General features: G+C 41.3%; 1 protein-coding gene across 1 annotated transcript in view; it reads right to left on the reverse strand.

The window, feature by feature from the left end:
- LOC121875260 (monocarboxylate transporter 12-like) overlaps window positions 1–21331 on the reverse strand; it is a 118086-nt gene that overhangs the window by 93624 nt on the left and 3131 nt on the right. Inside the window, exon 2 of the mRNA XM_042379720.1 lies at window positions 20933–21052. Within this exon, the coding sequence (XP_042235654.1) occupies window positions 20933–21052 (120 nt within the window). The remainder of the gene's footprint in view (window positions 1–20932; window positions 21053–21331) is intronic.

The raw sequence follows: 21331 nt of genomic DNA on the forward strand, positions 1-21331 counted from the left end.
TGCTGAGCAGTCGCCAAAAACAGCTCACTCCACCACGAAACTTTCAACTCAACGACAGGGTCATTGTCTCTGGAGAGCACACACATAGAAATCAATGGCCCTTAAGTAGGATAATTGAAGCAAATCCAGATGATGATGGACATGTACATGCGTCAAGGTAAAGACTACGCGGTGCAATGGTGCTCCCTGTAGTTTGGAGGGAACTTCACTTACGGTCAACTGATCTGGTACCGATATGTATGTTGGATTTATGAGTGTCGACGTTCGACTTCTGCTGCTTCTTGAGCGTGTGCGCTTAACAGGGGGAGTGTTACCGCCAATGAGAAGAACCAGGAAATATTTAAGTTTCCGCGATTATTGGGTAGCTAGGTTAGTAGGTGGGATGTATCAGAGGAGTGAGGCGAAGGGCTTGGCGGGGTGTTGATATGGTGAAGACGCTGAATGTGCTATCTGTCAACATGAACCAGATGCCATACACCCGTCGCCCTGCTAGGAGTGTTCATAACACGCTTTGAAGCCATACAGAGAACATCCTGCTCCTCTAAGACCCAAAAATACGTAGTCCGTTATGGAATATTAGTGCATATATGAGATGCTACCAGTATATTATTGTGTTAATTACATTATGTTAAGGGGTGCTCTTAATATCCCACTGTAGTTGTATTATCGTGCGAAGTTCATTAGGTTAAGGAATGTTATATCAAAAGTTTACTGTAATAATTGTCTTTGACAGGTTTGACCGAATTATATTATCGAGTCATCGTATCTGGGTCTACTTATCCCGTGATTGCATAATTGCCTTATGGTCGATTACACTTATTAAAATAAAAGAGCATAAAATTCTGACCATTTTGATATATTCAGATTTTGTGTACGATTAATACTTTCCAGGAAAATAAACATTTTGTTTCCACAATGGCTACAACCCACCTCCAATTTTGACACTTAATGTTCCACTGGGAAAAAACAACAAGAATGTAATGTCTGGTTTGCTTTTCTATTTTTCAGGTACAAATGTGAAATGGTAAACCTTACTTAAATGATATCCACAAAATGTTACGAGTAGACAGCATCGTGTTTCCTCTGACAGTGGTCTCATGGTATTAGGATCCTTGACGATGAAATTTTTTAATCATGAATTGCCTCTCTTGTGGAAAACCTGTATTGGAATGTGGTTCATAGAAGTAAGAGCTTCCACTGAAGGAACGGACTAAAGCTTTTGAATTGCCTCAATTCTTGGCATCGATTTTGAAGGGGTAAAGCATTGTATACCCCCTATACAGTGTTATAGCCATCAATAGTTCGCACGTCAAATCAGCGTGTCAAAAACAAACTGCGAGAAACCTCTTCCATAACTTTCGGGACTGTTGCATGACGACCGAGGCTTTATGCAGAACTGTTTCTTTGTATGAGGCTCAAATGCCCAGCTTCGACAAAATATCCAACATCAGCTTTGATTCATATTTCCTGTGTATATACACTCAGAGACCAATATGAATCTGCGACAGGAAAGATCATGGCAGAAATAATGTTGTGAGCTATGACATCACACGTTTTTTTCAGTTGTTCTGTGTCCCTACTCTTTTTCCCCTTTACGATGGCATATTTCAGAAATGTTTGAATGGACAGAGGGATCACTTTTTTACATCATTCAGATGGTCTGTGGTGGTGGGTACTTATCCTCATACATCTATGATCCTATATTTTCCCTTATAATGACCGCTGCTGTCCGAACTATTCTCAGACGTTTTTCATTTTCATTTCTTTCCTCTGAAGCGTACAAGGAATCAGATAAAGCTGTCATGAATATCACGAAAACAGACCACAGTAGGTTTATAAGCAACATCAGAAATAATTATATTGTCATCATAGTTCTCTATTAATTTTTTCTTTAATGTCACTTCTGCCGGCATATATTCGTCCATTAACTGCATTAACTCATGTAATGAAAATTGGCAGTCATCATTGTCCTCAATGAAAGAACACACTCGGGCAAATGCTGATGAAAGGTCTTTTATCGGATCGGTGGTCGGCCTCTTTTCTCATTTGCTGGCACGCTTTGCATAAAGGATGACACAGTTGTAGGATTACGTGATATAATGTTGTCTAGCACTCAGGATGGATGGACACTCTAAGGTGGTTTTCTTGTATAATATAAGTTATATGATAGACAGTCTGGTGCTGGAGGTGCCGTGTGGTGAGGAGCTGCTCAGTAGAGACGTTCGGTGAGTAGCATATTGAAGGAGGTAGATGTGCAGGAGCTTCGTTAGCGAAGATGTTGCCTGTTGCTGGCCTCCTGGTTGAATGAAAGCTGGACAGCGTGGAGCTTGCTGGAGGAGGTGTTGCGTGTTCAGGAAGATGGGCCAGAATGAGAGCTGGTTGGTGAGGAAGCTCAGAGAAGGACAGCTGGTGGGTCGCCATGCTCGCTGGCGGGAGCGAGGACCGCCAGGCAGGCGGAGGAGAGGCGAGGGCCGCCAGGCAGCGGCGGAGGAGGAGGTGTTGCGTGTTCAAGTGGAATGTCCAGAATGAGAAAGCTGGTTGGTGAGGAAGCTCAGAGAAGGACAGCTGGTGGGTCGCCATGCTCGCTGGCGGGAGCGAGGACTGCCAGGCAGGCGGAGGAGAGGCGAGGGCCGCCAGGCAGCGGCGGAGGAGGAGGTGTTGCGTGTTGTAGAAGTGAGGCCAGAATGAATCTCAATGGAGAGACAGAGCTTATATACCCAGCAGCCGTGAGTCATCTATGAGTCATGTTGGGAAAACCCGAGAAAGTCGCCGGTCTTTGGTTCCGTTGCTAAGATACTGCGGCGCATCTGGTGACGCCGCTCGTTTGGTTGCTAGGGAAGGCGGTAGCAGCTGGTGGCTGTGGCTACGCAGTTGTAGGCAGTTGTAGGGGAGACGTCCACTACACAGTTTTCAGGATATACAGCTTCTTCAGAAACCAAGCAAGATACACCACATATTCAACTGCTTACTTCTTTTCCTCAAGAATCGGGGTGATTCATTCGCTTTCTCTAGAACCTTTTCTTTGAAGCCTTAAGTCCTAACACTCCAAATTTTCCGCCGCCTATGTACAGGATTCTTCTTTTCTGAGGGGGTGTTGGTGGTACAGCGGCAACGTGTATAACTCTAATTAATATGTCAAGGATTCGAGCCTCGGCCGGACACACGTGAGAAGGGTGTTATCCAGTGTGACCCTACCAAACACCACGGGTTTCCCGGTCCCCCCCTACTAACACTGAATAGACCACCCAAACGGCTAGTAAGCTGATAAGTGGCGAATATGTTATTAAAAAAAGGCAGCATCTCCTGAAATCAAATGCAGAAATTGCAGATCTCAATTTTCTTTTTACTGGAGAAGCTGTCAACTTCCATTTTCTGTAGTACCTTCCAATCACTTCTTCACTTTGACTTTAATTGTATCTTCCCTTGTGTAGTCCCTCCAACAGTTTTCATGTATTCTTTCTGTTTGCCAGTCCTTCCACAGAGTCCATTTCTCATCTTCTAACATTTCACTGGCCCTAGTGTACTGACCACGGTCGTTAATGTTAGTTAACGTAAATTCATATGATTCATATTACGCTCAATAGCCCATAAAACATGTAGCTATAACTTCTTCATTGTGTCCCCCAGTTGAGACGTGCTTTTTCTCACCACTTCAGTACGCCTGAGTCTTCCGTTTTCTCTCATGTATCTCGGAGACTTTGATATTTAATAACCTCATTTTTTTTTTATTTTTTTTTATTTTTTTTTTTTTATTATTTATTGGGCACTCCCCTACATCCTTGTGGAAGGTGAAGCGCAGAAACGTTTACAGTGCCCAACAAGGAAGCATGCTAAGTTCATGCTTGCCTTTATGTCTCATGAGTTAAGGGCGTAGAAGCCTGAAGAGTCAATGGTTTATGTCATCAAGTTATTGGAAGCTCCAACAACTTATCCCTGAATACGAATTCGCAACTTTTGATTTACACCAGGTACCTACTTTACTGCTAGGTGAACAGGGACTAATGGGGGCTAGGAAGTATGTCCAAACAACTTCCACCGGCCCGGGAATCGAACCCGTGACATCTCGCTTGCGAAGGCAAGAGAGGTACCACTCTACCACCAGCACCCCCTAACCTCATATTGTGTTCAGAGATTTGAAATTGAGAGAGAACACAATTGTTTTACATTAAATTATATATGTCTGATTACAGATGAAACATTCAAGATCCCTTTGAGTGATGTTGAAAGCTTTAATTGCATTTACTGTTGGTAAAATTGCCAAATAAGTCAGAGTACAGTCTGTAGTAAGAAGTGACGTATCATGATTACGTCCGTAGGGACACCCTGAGTCTCCAAATTGCTGCCGAAATTATATCATTTTGATTCCCAATCATCAGAGAATCTGATGTTTGTATTTAAATTATTGTCAGTTAATCTGATGTTTGTATTGAAATCATTGTGTTTTATATTTTAGAAAGTAATTAATATCCTGAAAAGAATATGTCAGTCTTATCTCCAAGATATTTCGGCAAACTCTCAGTAGGCCCTTGTCTTTATTTTGATGAGGTCGTAAGAAAGACGTTATCAGCTTGTGCGTTTTATGTCCATTTCACTATTGCCTGGCAAGCTCAAACTCTGATTAGACTGTAAACAATAGACGTAAGAAATTGATCTGACCCATGACACTGACTTTCATAGCCAAATGTACAGCAAATGATTTAAATGAAGTGTATGTCAATGTGTGAATTACCCATTCGGCATGCCTGAGTTGCCAGTTATCTTGTAATAAATAATAATAATAATAAACGGTTTATTAATAGAGTTGCAGCCGGTGGTTGAAAATATACAAACTTACATGTGATTTAGACATAATGATATGTGTTCAATACATTTACAGGGCTGTACAGTACATAAATCAGGAGTTGTTTATTATTTTAACAATAGATGGGATGGTGCTATTCTTATATCTATCAGTGCAGGGTCTTATGGGCTGAATTTTGTTGTAGTGGCAGACTGCGCGAGGCGGGCGGGGGACTGCCAGTGGCAGGAGGCGGCGATGCCGAGGATGGTGCAGCACTGCAGTAGTCCACTGCCAAACCTTGCTAGTGCTTGGTGGTGGAGGTCACTGATGGATAGCATTTCCAGGGTGGAGAGAGTGTTGTTGTAGCCGTAGTAGTCTGCGCCGAGCATGATTCTGCAGGCCCTTTTCTGTACCTTCTCTAGCTGGCGTTATTGGGTAGAGTTGAGAGAAGACGACCAGGCTGGTGACGCATACGTTAATTTGGGGAGAATAAAGACGTTGTAGATAGTCCTCAGCTCTGACGTGGGTGCCCCAAGTGACCTGAGTCGTCGTAGCATGTAGAGTCGATACGAGGCTGCCTTGATTGTGTTGTTTACATGGGCCTTCCAGTCCAGTTTGTGGTCTATGGTAACACCCAGGAGTTTGGCTGACTGCTCTAACTGGAGAGGATGGGCACCCACTGTGACTGCTGGAGCTTGCACTGGAGTGGTGGCGGTATTGATGTGCATGACTACGGTTTTGGTGTGGTTGATGGTGACCTTGTTCTCCGTAGTCCATGCCTGTAGCCTGTCCAATGTGCCTTGTAGCGATGAGTAGTCTGGTGAGATGTTGTCCACTGTAACCCCCACAGTGCAGTCATCCACGTACTTCCACCTGTGAGAAGTGTCCGACAGAGCGTCGTTGATCAGGATTAGGAAGCACAGTGGTCCCATCTGGTCCCCTGGGGAACACTGCAGGTGAGGTGTTGGAATGTGGAGACAGAACCTTGGTACCCAACTGCCTGACGACGCTCACTCAGGAAATCGGTGAGCCATGAGACCAGGTTGGTGGGCAGCCCGAATGCAATGGCCTTGTTGAAAACAGTGCAGTGATCAAAAAGGTCAAAAGCCTTCCTGAAGTCAACAAGGGCAACGGTCAGTGATGTCTTATGTTTCTGCAGGTTTTTATGCAGGAAATCCAGGAAACTAACTAAGAAGTGTGATGTGATGGAGGTCCTCATATTGCCAAATTGCTGTGGATCAATTGACTGATAAATATGAGCAAATGCCCACTCAAAAACAAAATCTTCACAGAGTAGACTGGGTATGGGGGTAATGGCAACTGGTCTGAGGTCGTTAGGGGACTGTGTGTGAGGGAGAGCGTCACTTTTCTGACGCTCCCTCAACGTATCTCAGGTATGTACATAGTGCCTCACGCCCGCCATATTAGTGAATTTAACTCAGTTGAACTTAGTTCATATCAGTGTTCATGTTTTGACATAGTGAAATTCTCATGTGCCAAGTAAGAATTAACACCACGTAAATATCGTCTCTGTCGATGCCAGGCGCCATCTTTGCCAGACGTATGATTAATTGTAATTGAGTTTAGACCTCTAGTGAACTTGCCTGACGCTCGCTCGTCGTATCCCAGGCATGGTGTGTTGTAGCCGAATACCCACAGCTACTGGGTAAACCATCAAAGTGTACTCCCAACTGAGATCTGGTACATGTCCATGTTGTTCATTCAGAAAAAACATGATGTTAAAATTAATGTAGTAATGTCTGTGCTATTGTCAAGTGTATACAGTAAAGTGACCAAATTTATTGTCAAAGAAACAATATAATACCCCTAAGGAAGTATAAAATGTTGAATGTTAATTGAAAACCTATTTTGTTATTTATAAAGTAAGACCTAGTGGTCGATTCTTGTCTGAGTGTTACAGTAATCAGTGAATGAATCTTTTTTTGTTGTTATGGATAAAGGTTCAAATTGTCATTTTATTCACATTTGATTTTAATAAATATTGATTTAGTAAATTGTATCGCCGCTCCTTCCCTTCTAACAATTGCTTCTCAGAAAATAACCACTGTAACCCACGTGCCTAAGCTCGTATCTACCAGCTCGAATCTATCAGTTATATGCTAATAAAAGCCTGGGTGGTGGCAGTGTACCGTGAATTATTTTTTTACGGGAATTAGGCCACCCGGGCACAGGTCGAACGACCCACAACGGGGCCTAGGGGGCGAAAAAATAAGATTAGAAAGAAATTAAAAATTGAAAAGAAAAAGGTTATGTTAATCTACACCATGAAGATGCCAGAAAAACAGCTTTTTTTAAAGTGAGACAGATTACTGTATATGAGTATGGAAACACAGAAGAAGGCAGAGCATTCCACAGTTTGGGTACGTGAGGAAAGAAGGATGCACTGTAACGGGTTATTTTAGTGTGACCGACATCCACAGAGAAACGGTGGGCACCGCGGGCAAGACGTGTGTTACGAGCCCAGGGCCTTGGCGGAGGTACAGAGGATGCCCCAACGAAAATTGCCCGTTAAAGTACCTATACAAGAGAGAGAGAGAGAGAGTGAAGCAACATTGCGGCAAAGAGAAAAGGAAGAAAGATTGTCAACTAATGAAGTAGAGTTAATAAGACGAAATGCCTTTGATTCCACCCTATCTAACAGATGGACAGAAGAAGAGCCACCCCAGATATGAGAGCAGTACTCCAAATTAGGACGAATGAATCCCATATATACTTGAAGCAACTGCTCAGGAGTGAAGTAGCTACGGCATCTGAACAGCATTCCCAACTTTCGGTATAATACCAATAGATGTTGTTAAAGAATTATATGGTTTTCCCGGGTTAATCCATTGAAAAGAATATAACTATAAGTAAGAAAAATAAAATGTAGAAGATAAAGTAATAAGCATACTGAAATAAAGACTTAGAAAAGAATTAGCAAGTAAAACAAAATAAAAGATAATATAACTGAGAAGATTAAAGCTGATATGAAAAATAAATAACCTGGTAAACATAACCAAAGAAATTCAAGAAAGTGATATAGACGTTGTAATATACAGTATATTAATAGAAAAGACACATAAAACAATAAAATTATATCAAAGAAAAAAATATATCTTTCACATATTCATTTATGTATTTATTAATCAAAAATGAAAAGAGAAATAACAAAATAATTTAGTATCCACACCTTACACTAGTCATTGTAAGAAGACCTCTTTTGACAGACTACACAGCCTGTGGAGACGCTTTCATCACATAAAGGACACAGTTCTTCCATTTTCAGCAAGATGTTTTAAACTGTTTGTAATTGTATATCACTTTATCGTTAGCCACATAACGTACACAGTTCTTCAATTTTCAGTATATTTCAAGTTGTCTATGTTTCACTTTGTAATTGTCTGTATAAAGCATTTAAGTAAGGTTGTCCATTTCATATTAGTACCTGAAAATTTGAAAAGCATAGCAGACATTATATTTTTTATTTTTTTTTCGCCACTGGTACATTAAAGTGTCAAAATTAGAGGAGGGTTGTAGGTAGTGTGGAAACGATTTTCTCGGAAAGTATTAATTTCACACAAAAGTTGAATACTACAAAGTGCAGAATTTTACGATCTTTTATTTTGTTATTAAGTGTCATCTCCCTAAATCAATGGTTAATGAGTAAAGCATGAAAAACCGCGATTGGCTGCCATTTTTTCAACATGGCGGCAAAAGCTCACATCGGATTGATCAGGATGTTTAATATGTTGCTTAGGAACGTATTCCCAATAATATTACCAAGGATCATTTCATTATGAATTATTTCAACATTTGGCATAAAATTGTCTTATTTCCCTAGACTAGAAAGGGGTGAAGTGCCAAATTCAAAAAGCTGAGAAAAACGCGTTTAAAGTTTTTCGAAGTTCAAACAACCATAACTGTTTGTTTTTTAAGCTAGATGATTCTTTTTTTTTTCGTGCAGTTCAATCCCTCTCCTAGCGAACTGTGAAAACTGGAAGTTAGTACTGTGAATAGTTATTATTTTATCGCGAGTTGAATGATAATAACTACCCGTGATGTACAGTTGTTTGATCTTCAAACCAATGAACTGGCCCTTTAACCGTTGATTTCTTCTGGGTTAATGGGGCTGGAACATGTAAAAGTATATAGGGTTTGAGTAGCCAAACCCAACTGTCTGTTCTCTATTTATTGAGGAACTAGCTCATATACAGTTCCAAGTGTATATCACCGTAACTTAATCACTGTAGCTATGAGTGTTAAGATGAGGACGGAGGCTATATTAAAGAGCTCTTCTAAATACATCCGGTTGATGTGAGGTGTTGAGTGACAATCTGGTAGGACCCGTCAAGGGAGAACGGTAATATACGTCCTCCCTCGAGGGAAGACGGAACCATCCACGATGGCTCTCAATAACGTCTTCCTCTCGTCAAGAATATCAAACTACTGCCTCAAGCCTGAGAATTAAACTGGAAGGGTACGGGATTCGGGGAAGTGTCCTAGCGTGAATCGGAAATTTTTTCATGACTGCAAGCAGTGTGTGGTGATTAATGGCACCAAATCGTCATATACAGTATACCAGTGACAAGTGGGGGTACCACAGGGCAGTGAACTGGGCCCGTTGTTGTTTGTTTGTTTCATTAATGACATGCCAGAAGCTATACACTGCTCCATACAAATGTTTCTTGATGATGCCAAGTTATTTTGGGAATTAAGGCCCAACATACCGTGAAAGGGCTACAGAAAGATCTCTGACAGCTTCAAAAGTGGTCGAAGAAATGGCTGCTAAGATTCAATGTCACGAACAAGGCGAAGAAATTGCACTAATAGAGACCGAATGTGAAAATGACCTTGGTGTGTATGTTGACAATGAACTGGAGTTCTCTGGCCATTGTAAGAAGGTGAATCAGGCACCTTAACTATTAGGTCTTAAAAAGATCTTCAAGAGAGAAGTGCTTCCCCGTCTGGAGTAATGTCACCCACCTGGTCCCAGAGATATGCTAGGGACTGTCAGTTGATTGAAAATGTCCAAAGGAGGGTCACCAGACTGGTGCCAGCACTACGGCACTTCAGTTACCCAGACAGAGTAGAACGCCTGCAACTGACTAGCTTATACCACAGACAGGCAAGGAGTGACCTAAGTGAAGTTTATAAACAACTCAGTCAAGTGTCCATACCTGGAGCTGGCGGACGCTCGCCCCACAAGGGGTCAGAGTTCAAGGTTGAAGAAGCCACAAGTCCAGAAAATTGCGAGGGCAAGCTTTTCGGAGTGAAAATAGTAAACTTGTTTAACAATCTACCAAAGAGTGTTGTGAAGGCACAGCGTGTGAGCTCCTCCAAGACCAGACTTGACCAACAAGCTTGGTATACATGAACTCTAGGGGGCAGTGAAATTTTGCTCAAAGCTGCACTCTTCAGGCATTGTTCCTTATACATATCTAAGACCCCATGCCAAATTTGAAGCTGATATGTCGAGGTTTAGTCTGCCGCATTTTCTACTGAAATTTTTAAATTTACCTACAGTACTAGCCAAACAGCCGCTGTGGCGGTGCAATGTTCTGTTCAGTGTTTATCAACTTTTTTTTCATATCTCTTATTTCATTTAAGTTGTCTTGTTGCAGATGAGTATGGTGCTATGTCTATATTGATTATCAGCCTTTTCTCATTTCATTTCTCAATGTTGTGTTACTGTACTGTAATGTAGGGAAGACCGCCACTCGTGTGATGATAAAGACTGAGAAGACCGAGAAATGGAGTTCGAGGATGATGGTGAAAGATCATTATGTCATCATGGTTGAGCCTGGCAATGAATATCTCACACATGTGACTCCCAAGACTGGACACGGAAAGCAGATTGCCAAAACTATTCACGAGTTTCTGGTGGAGAAAAATCTAACCCAGCAGCCCATTGTGTGTGTTGGTTGTGATGGAACCAATGTAAATGTAGGATCAGAAAATGGAGTCATTCATCATCTTGAAATGTTACTTGGTCACCCGCTCCATTATTTCATATGTCAGCTTCACGGAAATGAGCTGCCTTTCCGCGCAGTTTTTTATCACTATGATGGTAAACCAAGTGGTCCTGAGCATTGGCGTGGTCCCATTGGAAAGCAGATCAAGGAGTCTTTGTCTGAGCTTCCAGTTGTCGCCTTCCAGCCAGTCAGTTTCCCTGATTTCCCTGTGTTTAATGATGAAGTGGAGAAAGATCTGTCCTGGGATCAGAAATACCTGTATAGGATTTGTAAAGGAGTTATCACAGGTGTTGTTGAAGATGACTTGGCTGCTATTGAGCCAGGTCCTCCCTGTGTGTCAAGGTGGAACACCTTATGGAGTAGAATCCTCAGGCTGTATGTAGCAACATCAAGACCCAGCCATGAGTTGAAAAGAATTGTCATTACAATAATAAAGTTCAGTGCTCCAATGTGGTTTTACATCAAGATACACCCTTACGTAACACACGGCTCAAGGAACGTATTCCAGTCCCTGCTATATATGAAACACCTGAATAGTGAGGAGGAGACGATAGTGAAGAAGGCTGTCCAGAGAAATGCATACTTCGCCCACACAGATCAACTTCTTCTTGGTATGTGTGCAGATGAGGACATGACTGTTAGAGAAAAAGCTGTCTCAATGATAAGAAAAATTAGAGAGGAGAATCAGCAAAAGGAAGAATGCACTGGCAGATCTGAAGAGGAGGAGGAAGATTCTGATGCTGCTGTTGACGAGAATTTGTTAAACTATACTGATGAGGAGGGTAAAGATGGAGATAGGAATGAGGATGTGCCTCCTGTAGTCAACATGAGAAAGGTGGTGACTCCGAAACTAAAGTGGCAAGCAAAAAACTATCATTCCATGATTAACTGGAGGAATGAACTCAAGACTGAGCCTCCTTACATTGCTTCTCTGTCAAATCTACAGGTTAATGACATTCTTGAGACACCATTAGTGGTGCCCAAGTGGCCAAACAGCACTCAGGCGGTCGAGAGAGGCATAAAAGTGATGACTGAAGCTTGCACTGAAGTGACGGGATACGAATCGAGAGATGGATATATTAGGCAAAGATTATTGTCTAGGAAAATGATGCCAAGGTTCCGCACAAAAAAGAATTTCAATATGAACTTGTAATGATTTTCTATACGGTGTACCTGTAAAATAACATGTGAATTAAATCGATGTCACCCATGTAAAATTTATCATTATCCTGGAAAACATTAAATGACACCTAATTTTTGGTATACTGTACACTAAAAGTTGACAAAAAGTCGTTCGCGATGCGGCAGGGTAAGTATGCATGAAATGGCATGAAATTTTGCACAGGTGTTTGTTCCAGCCATACAAACGATGCCTGAAAAGTGCAGCCTGCAACTCATATAAAAGTGTTTTTTCCCTGCCCCCTAAATTGAACTCATTGTAGCAGATTTTTGAAGCACGCTTACAACTTACAGGGTACAACAGTAGACGTAAATAAAAAATAAAATATATTTCCAACGGTACCGAGCTCAGAGCTTTCCACTCTATTTGTTAAGCAAAAAAAAAAAAAACCCACAATTAGTTACAATTACATTACAAAATGCAAAGTATTTCTGAAAATTGCTAATTTAACTGTAAAATAAAAAATAATAAGCTCTGATGACAAGTGGTCACGGCTTCATTATCACCTAACACCAGGTACTGTATGCACCGTTTCTCTGTGATGTGGGCACCATGGTGGTTTTACCTGAGTCGGCTAGCAAGGCCTAGGCACCAGTTGTCGCTCTTGCCAATGACATCGTAATTCTCACACACAGAGGAAGTGTCAAAAGTACCGGCTTACCACAAATGACTGTTGCGGGAACATCAAGGAACAAACAGTTCACTTAAAAAATATAATGTCATACACATATTATTATGAAAGATTGCTGAAAGAAATATCAAATTTTCCAGGGGATGCACTTGCACCCTCCTGCGGACGTTCCCTTGTACAGGTATAGCGAGAATTGAAATGCTAGTGCAGTTTGGGTCCCATCTCCATGACTATTAAAAAAAAAAGCATGAGTACACAAGGGACTCAGTCCCTGTCCTCCAACTCTGTGACCAGCTTGTTAAAGTGTGCCCTGATTGGTTACTCGGGGCGGAAATATCAAAAACCCTAAACGACATGACTTCAAAAGCTGAGATTTATATCTTAGCTAAGAAACGAGGAAGCAATACCAGCCTCGCCCGAATCCTAAAAAAAAAGAGCAGCAGCAGCAGCTTCAGGAAGCAACAATCTTTGTAACAGCTACAAAACAAACAAAAGGTCTGGTGCAACTTCTTTATAATACTGAACCTCAACTCAGCTAACTACACAAAAAAATTCACCTGCAGTCAACAGACGCAGCACACGGCCCTGACACAGTAGGTACTTCAGTATCTGACTTCACCCTTGCATATACTCGTAAACTGTATATAATGGAGGGAAAGAATGTACACACAATCAAAAAAGTATCTTTACAATTTTGTGTTGGACAATATGACCATAATGACCAAAGTATTTTTGAAAATCCCACTAAGTCTACAGGAATTGCAGTGTTAATTTTGAAGTTCCTCTGACTAATCTGCAAAGATACTGATTTAAAAGTGTTACATGATTCTGGTTCAAGTAGTTAGATGTACAATATTGTCAACACCCGACTAGTGTTACCCGAAAAGTTTTCTAGCAACCAAACTCACCTCCGGATAAATGAATGACAAATTTTCCCAATGAATTTTTTTCTTGGAGGAAGGAGTTTATTCTGCAGTCAGTGACAAACATATATTTTATTTTACTATCGGACATCTTCCCACTGTCAAAGATCATAATTCGTCAGACATCGTCATCATATACTGTAGTCCTTTAGCAGCCGCGAAGTACGCTTGGAGTACTCCAAGCCTCAGTTCTTGGATCACTCGGCAAAACTGCAGGACAACCTAAACATATTTTTCACATGGTCTGAAAAATGGCAGATGAAACTTAATGTAGACAAATGTAAAGTATTTAGTCCAGTAGATGTAAACAAACAAGCTAGATATCAGATGAACAACGTCGATATAGAGAAATCCGACTGTGAGAAAGATTTAGGTGTAATGATAAGTAGGAATCGTAAGCCAAGGCAACAATGCGTATTTGCTCGAAACAAGGCTAACAAAGTACTTGGGTTCATATAAAGGAGTGTTATATAGTTACAAGACTAGCGAGGTGATCCTGAAACTATATCTTGCCCTTGTGAGACCTCACATGGATTATGCAGTTCAAGTTGGTCACCGTACTACAGAATGGATATCGAATCCCTAGAAAGCATACAGAGCAGGATGACAAGACTAATCCCGGGCATTAGGAACCTTGAGTATACAGATTAAAGCATCTGAATTTGCACTCCCTCGAAAGACGTAGAGTAAGGGGCGATATGATCGAGGTGTATAAATGGAAGTCAGGGTTAAGCAAATGTGATATAACAGAGGTACTTATATTATCCAACCATAAGCTAACTCGTAGCAATGGTTTTAAATAAGACAAATTTAGATTTAGGCGCGAGATAGGTAAATACTGGTTTGGAAATAGAATAGTGGATGAGTGAAACAAGTTACCAAACATCATCATAATTCGAACACACTGTGTAGCTTCAAACATAGGTTGGACGGATATATGAGCGATAAGGGTTGGGTGTAAACGGGACTGCCCAGTATGGGCTAATGGGCCCGCTGCAGTTTACCCCATTCTTATGTTCTTACAAGCCCATAAGGACAAAAGCCCCCAGGACAAATAATAATAAGAATTTTTCAAATCGTTTTTTTATTCTTTATTATTTGCAGTTTATAAACACCTCTCTGACATGTAAAATAATACATTTATTATATATCAAAACTGCAGTACCTAACCTAATCTAACCTAACATAACCTAACCCATTTTGCCATTCAACTAAGGGGCTTTTGTCCGGGGACCTTTTGTTCTAGGTGACCCCTCTCGCTGAACTGATAGTAATGGTGTTTGTAACAGGAAGTGGTAGCAGACGGGGAGTAGTGGTGTTAGTAGCAGGAAGTGATGGTAGCAGCAGGAAGTAGTGTTAGTAGCAGGAAATGGTGGAAGTGGTGGTGTTAGTAGCAGGAAGTGGTGGTAGTGGTAGTCGTGGTGGTAGCAGCAGGAAGAGGTGGCAATAGTGGTGTTAGCAGCAGGAAGTGGTGGTAGTAGCAGCAGGAAGTATGGGTAGTGTTAATAGCAAGAAGTGGTGGTAGTAGTGGTGGTAGCAGCAGGAAGAGGTGGCAATAGTGGTGTTAGGAGTGGTGTTAGGGGTGATAGTAGTAGCAGGAAGTAGGGGTAGTGTTAATAGCAAGAGGTAGTGGCAATAGTGGTGTTAGCAGCAGGAAGTGGTGATAAAGGGGCACAGTGGATGAAGGAGCCTAAGTTATGGCAGTGGCTGGCTACCCAGTAGTAGTGTGACGTCATATACTTGACGTAATGGACTTCTACGTAAAGGTGTCTATGAGAGTTTGTAGAAATGTCCCCCGTTTGGTCTGAGGAAGAACTAAAAATCTTCCCCGACTGAAACTGAAATATCGCGACAGCGTTTGTGGGAGGTGGCAAACTGTGACAGTCAAGGTTAAACAGTATATACCTAACCCATGCTGAGCCCGGTAATTCTGCTAGTGTATATATATTGTATGTATGTATATATATATATATATATATATATATATATATATATATATATATATATATATATATATATATATATATAATCGACGACCTCACCAGCCAGGACTCGAACCCTGGACCTAATGCATGGGACCAGGGAACGCTACCGACCATACCACAAGAGCACTAAAAGCAGTTCTAGACTATGTGATATTTCACACAAAGTCTGTTCATCGAGGTGATGGCACCGTGAACCTCTCATTGGGAACTGCCCATGCTGCTTATGTGGATGTCAGTAGCATTTTACCGAATCCAGCTGGTATGAAACACGAGGTACCATGTATACATGGTAGCTTGTTCAACAGGCTTTGTGTGAAATATAACGAAGTCTAGGACTGCTTTTAGTTTCCTGGTGGTCCAGGGGTAGCGTTCCCCGGTCACAGTCATGGGCTCGTGGGCCGTGGGTTCGAATCCTGGCGGGTTGAGGTGTTGATTGTATGTAGAAGTCCGTGTGCTTTATTGGGCTAATGAAATATATATGGATCCTCGTGTTTCGAAGCCGGATTTGGTAAAACGTTACTCTGACCACCTACGTGATATGGGTAGTCCCCATTAGAGGTTCACGGCGCCATAAGCTCGTTGAACAGGCTTTGTGTGAAATATAACAAAGTCTAGGACTGCTTTTAGTATCCTGGTGGTCCAGAGGTAGCATTCCCCGGTCACAGTCATGGGCTCGTGGGCAGTGGGTTCGAATGCTGGCGGGTTGAGGTGTTGATTGTATGTAGAAGTCTGCATGCTTTATTGGGCGAATGAAATATATATATATATATATATATATATATATATATATATATATATATATATATATATATATATATATATATATTTGAAGAGTTCAGATGCAAAACCAGATAGCCTGTATATCCATTTGATCTATTTTTGGGAAATGGCCATTTCCTATTGTTTGCACGGTATTAGTAAATAAATCAGTTTTGTGAGTTCATTTAAAAATTCGATAATGATTAACTAATTCTACAAAATGCAAATTATATAATATCAAATTTTCATTGACTAATGCTTATCTGTCGTATCAGAAGCAACAAATACAATGTTCAATGGAAAAAAAATCTTAACCTGAGCATCCTATGCTCATCAAATTGATGAGAGCTGACCAGATAAAACTAATATGATTTAGTTTAAAAAATGGAACTAATAATTGCCTAACAGTGTACAATGACGGAAGAAATCATTAACCTTACAGGATGGGAGCTAATTACGACGCTAGTCTAATGTTGAAAACAAAAAGCTTTATGTATCAAAACCAGAGCGCACTCCATAGAAAGTAGCTGTTCTCATCACTGACAATAAACTGGCTGACAACATCTGTCAGGAGACCTTCGTGAAAATTAGATATGGTTGAAGCACCAACCTCTTCAATATGCTTTAGGATATCAATTTTTCTGATCGGTTTCACACATTCCATCATTGGACTGATTCTTGGAATAAATTGTTCCTATGTCTTTCCACACTTAGGATGTGGTGACAGAAATCCCCACCATTAAAAGTCATGGATGTCCTCATTGCTTTCGGTGGCTGTGGCATTGCTGGTCTTGAAAGACTTTTACGACTACTAGTTTAGGTCACCTTAAATTTGAAGTTAGGGAATTCCAAGCCCTCTGTTAAGGTATTCGTTAAAGGTTGTTAGATCTTCACACCAATTAATTATGATTAACTCAGCATTTATCTCTCAGCTATGAATAATTGTATCAAAATAAAAATTGAAATAAGTATAAAAACAAAATGTATTAACAATAATAAATTAAGAATAGTGGCAGCATATTTAGGAGACCATACAAAATATGAATCATGGCTGGTAGAGGTAGGGCCTGGTGTCACTTGGCGACTCGGGCCAACTGGACTTCATGTACACAGGGTTACACTGGAGGCCGCATCCCTCATATAAGGTGTGAGCACTATATTGAAAAGTTGCTGTAGTGGGCTAGTGGCACACACAAATCCTAGCGCGGTAACACGCTATACCAGCTAGCGGCAGGCCACATAGACACAGGTCATCACACTACCACACTGCAGCAGCTCCGCCACTCCATATATAAAAAGCTGAAGGATTGAACACGTCCTTAGTTTCGTACTAACTAAACTATTTACTTGTAACACCACACACTATATATATATATATATATATATATATATATATATATATATATATATATATATATATATATATATATATATCGTACTCAAAGAGTGGACAAGTGTCAGCGGCGAGGCAGGTTCCGGATTAGTGACGCGGCTTGCCTGGTCGGCCTCTCACAACAGCTCGTGTAAAATGAATCTTTAGTTTCGAAATATGCGATTTTCGAATTCAAGCAATATGTGAAATAAGACGGGGTAAATAATTCACACCCTCCCACCTGGCAAAAGATTTCAATGTATTCTCTGTCCTCCCAAAAACACGATCTGGAGAAGAAAAAAAAACTGACCACGGATAAAGAAGTAATAATTCATCTGAAGGCATGCCTGTGGCTGCTTCACCCTCATCACCATCAACGTTTTACGGACATGCTTGTGTGGGTTAGCCGCGATTACCTGATGGCAGCACTCCAATTCCACGCTGCATGGTCTCTTGCAGTCTCTCTTGTCAGGTTCTAACTTTCCTGTCGTTTATTACCACCTCTCCCCATGTCATTCTTGGCCTGCAGCTGGCACTCCTCCTCTCCACATTTAGGCTCGTGCGTCTCTTGATCCATTTAGTGTCATCTATTCTCTCCACATGCCTAAACCATCACAGCCTGCCTCTACCCAGAACTTCACCAATGCTCTCAATACGCAGCCCTCTTAACTCTGAATAGGGTCTCCTGTCCTTCAGTGTTACATTACACAGCCACCCCACCATTCTTATTTCAGCTCGCTCAAGCCTACTTATGTCAAACTCTTTAACTGCTCAATGCCCATGTTTCACTGCCATACAGCATGGTACGTCTCACACCAGCTGCATTCACTTTTCCTTTCACACAGAGGGAAAGTCTTTTAGCCGTCAACAAAGGTAGCCACTCCCTAAAGTTAGTGGTTCTTAAACTTTTTTGCCTCGCCCCCCCCCCTCTGCATAAGTCCTAAATCCCACGTCCCCCCCTCCCCCCACCCCCTGATGCAGCCCTTGGTTATTTTTGAGTGGGAGGGATGAGCAATCGTGTACAAGACGCGTTCAGTTCCTGACCAGAGTTTTCTCTCTGACCGCTCGCTTTGGAATCTCCTGGCGCCCCCCAACCGACACTGATCATGTCACAGTCCAGGGACATATCCCAATGATGAGTTTCTTCAGCCTTGCTATGGGCACAAGACTACCTGCACATACAGAACACTTAGAGTAAGTAACATCCAGCAGTCTATCATTTACTCCACTGCACCTTTTGTGCCCCTTGTGTACCTACCTTCCACACTCACTGCACATTATTGAGTTGCTGCCAACACCTTTCTCACAGACAGCACAGCACCCTCACCACTAATCAATACTTTTGTTTTCACCACATTCACTCTCAGGCTCTTTGACTATTCCATCCTTCCATTTCTTAATTTTCTCCACTGCCTCTTCTGTTATCAGCACTATAACAACTCCTAGGGCAAGTCAGACCTAAAATCCCGTGATATTACCTCCAGCACCACGGCACACAGGAGACTTAAGACAGATGTACCTCTAATTTCACCACAAATTACTCACTTTCCTCACCATTTACTCTCATAGAAGTTTTTGATTCCTCATATTATGGCATAAACACTCGAACAAGATACTCCTCGACTCATACCTTCTCATTACCCATTTCACTTCTTCAAGTGGAACCCTGTCAAATGACTTCTCTAAGTCTACAAATACAAGCGCAATTTTTTCTCCATCCTGAGATATTTCTTTGCAGCTGCCTGTCCGTAAATATTGCCTCTTTAGTCCCTATCTGGCACAAATCCAAATTGCATTTCGTTTATGTCTTCTCTCTCCCATATCAAGTTCTCAATCACTCTTTCTACAACTTTCATAACCTGAGCAAGCAACTTTAGGCCCTTGTAGTTCCCAAGTTCAAACGCATTACCTTTACCCTTATAAGTATTCACGATCACAACCTTTAGTCGTCTTGGAAACATTCCATCATAATTGTATGAGTCAATTAGGTCACCATTCACAAGCCTACATTGTCTGATGCTTTCAGCCGCTTTTCCATTCTGCATTTTGTGAATCGCTTTCTTCACCCATTCTCTTTTAATCCGTGGGCATGGTCCCTGTACTCAGTGTACTGGTTCTACTACCCATAGGCTGCCCCTGTCCCATTCCTACTCCTCATTCAGTAGTCAATTGTAGTATTTTCTCCAGGCATTCTTGATTTCCTCGTTCTGCACAACCAAGTTACCATTTCTCATGCATTGCTCACCGACAACATCCTTCTTTCTACCCACTATTTGCCTGTCTAATTTGAAAACCTCTACTCTTATTGTACGTTTGCGTTATTCAACATATCCACGATTGTATCCTGTTCATTCTTCTTAGCCTTGTGACCGTCTATTCCGGCCCCACGTTTGGTCTTCGAGTACTCCTTGTCACCACCTATCTTTCAGGCCCTATACAATATTATTGTCTACTTTAACGCTCTGTCGACTTCATTCTTTCCACCACCATGTTAATGCATGCCTGACTAGGCCCTTCGTCCAGCTACACATCTTGTCAGCCGTGTTTAGCAACATATCCTTTTTTGGTCCAGCATTTAGCTATATTACCCCTCTCACTCTCACTGGATGTTTCCAATCTTCTGAACTCAACATAAAATGCTTCTCTTACATTTTATTTAATTAATTTCCACATGTTTTTTCTCGGAAAATCTAAAAAATTTTCTTTCTCTACATCTTTTAAACAACAAGAAATCTGTGCTGCAAATCGTAAGTGTATGAGTTCACAGCAAGTGGATGGATTCCTCGAATAAATTTATCGACTTGCCAAAGTCATCTACTTTCTGAAAGCCTCTTGACCCCGTAATTCTATCTAGAAAAGTGTACGGTGCTTTGCACCAGTTCTGAATGTTGGGTGACACGATATGGTGAGGGGTGGGATCTCGGCTCTTGTAGAGATTTTATATTAGGCATATCTCATAATTTGGCTGATAATCCAATTCGAGAATGGCACAGCTTCTTCATGACGAATTATAGAAGTCTTAGTGTACTGTACAGTGTGAGATGCTACTTTTTGCTCATACTACTTGCCTATACTTTGAGCTGGATAATTTAGGAGTAGTACTTTTAACTTAATAAAAGTACAGTAAATTTTTTGTCAGATTGCATATGCTTCAAATTAAATATTAAAAAAAAGTATACTTTACACCTCTACTAGAACCTAGAGTGACCCCGGGAGGATGGAGGCGATCAGGTGGTGTCGGTGGTCTAGGAAGACCCTGCAGAGCCTCGCCTTCGGCTTAATTGAGCCGTACAGTCTACCCAGAACCTTAGTATATCCCTAGAGCCTCACCTGAGCCTAAGGTGACCCCCACGAGAATGGAGGCGATCCAGGAGGTGGAAGCGGCTGAGGCATCATAGTACTGAACCAGTTGTACGAAGTAGATCCCAAAGGTGTAGGTGAAGCCGTCAGCTGTGGAGAAGAAAAAATAATTATCAACATAGGCCACCAGCTAAGTTGGAACAAGTTCAACAGTACGAGGACTTCTTACTGTCGATCATGGAGACAACAAACTCAGTTCAGAGGTAATGACCGTATTGTCAACAGAAGATGAAGGATTATTAATTAAAAGAGGTGATGTTTGTTTACTGTCAGATGACTGTAGATAATTTCTAATTAACACGAAATGTTCATTTACGGTCACATGATTTGTAACTAACATATAAAACTAGATATGGCAGTAAATATTGT

This window comes from Homarus americanus, unplaced genomic scaffold (genome assembly GCF_018991925.1).
Source record: "Homarus americanus isolate GMGI-L3 unplaced genomic scaffold, GMGI_Hamer_2.0 scaffold56241, whole genome shotgun sequence".
NCBI classification, from domain to species: Eukaryota; Metazoa; Arthropoda; class Malacostraca; order Decapoda; family Nephropidae; genus Homarus; species Homarus americanus.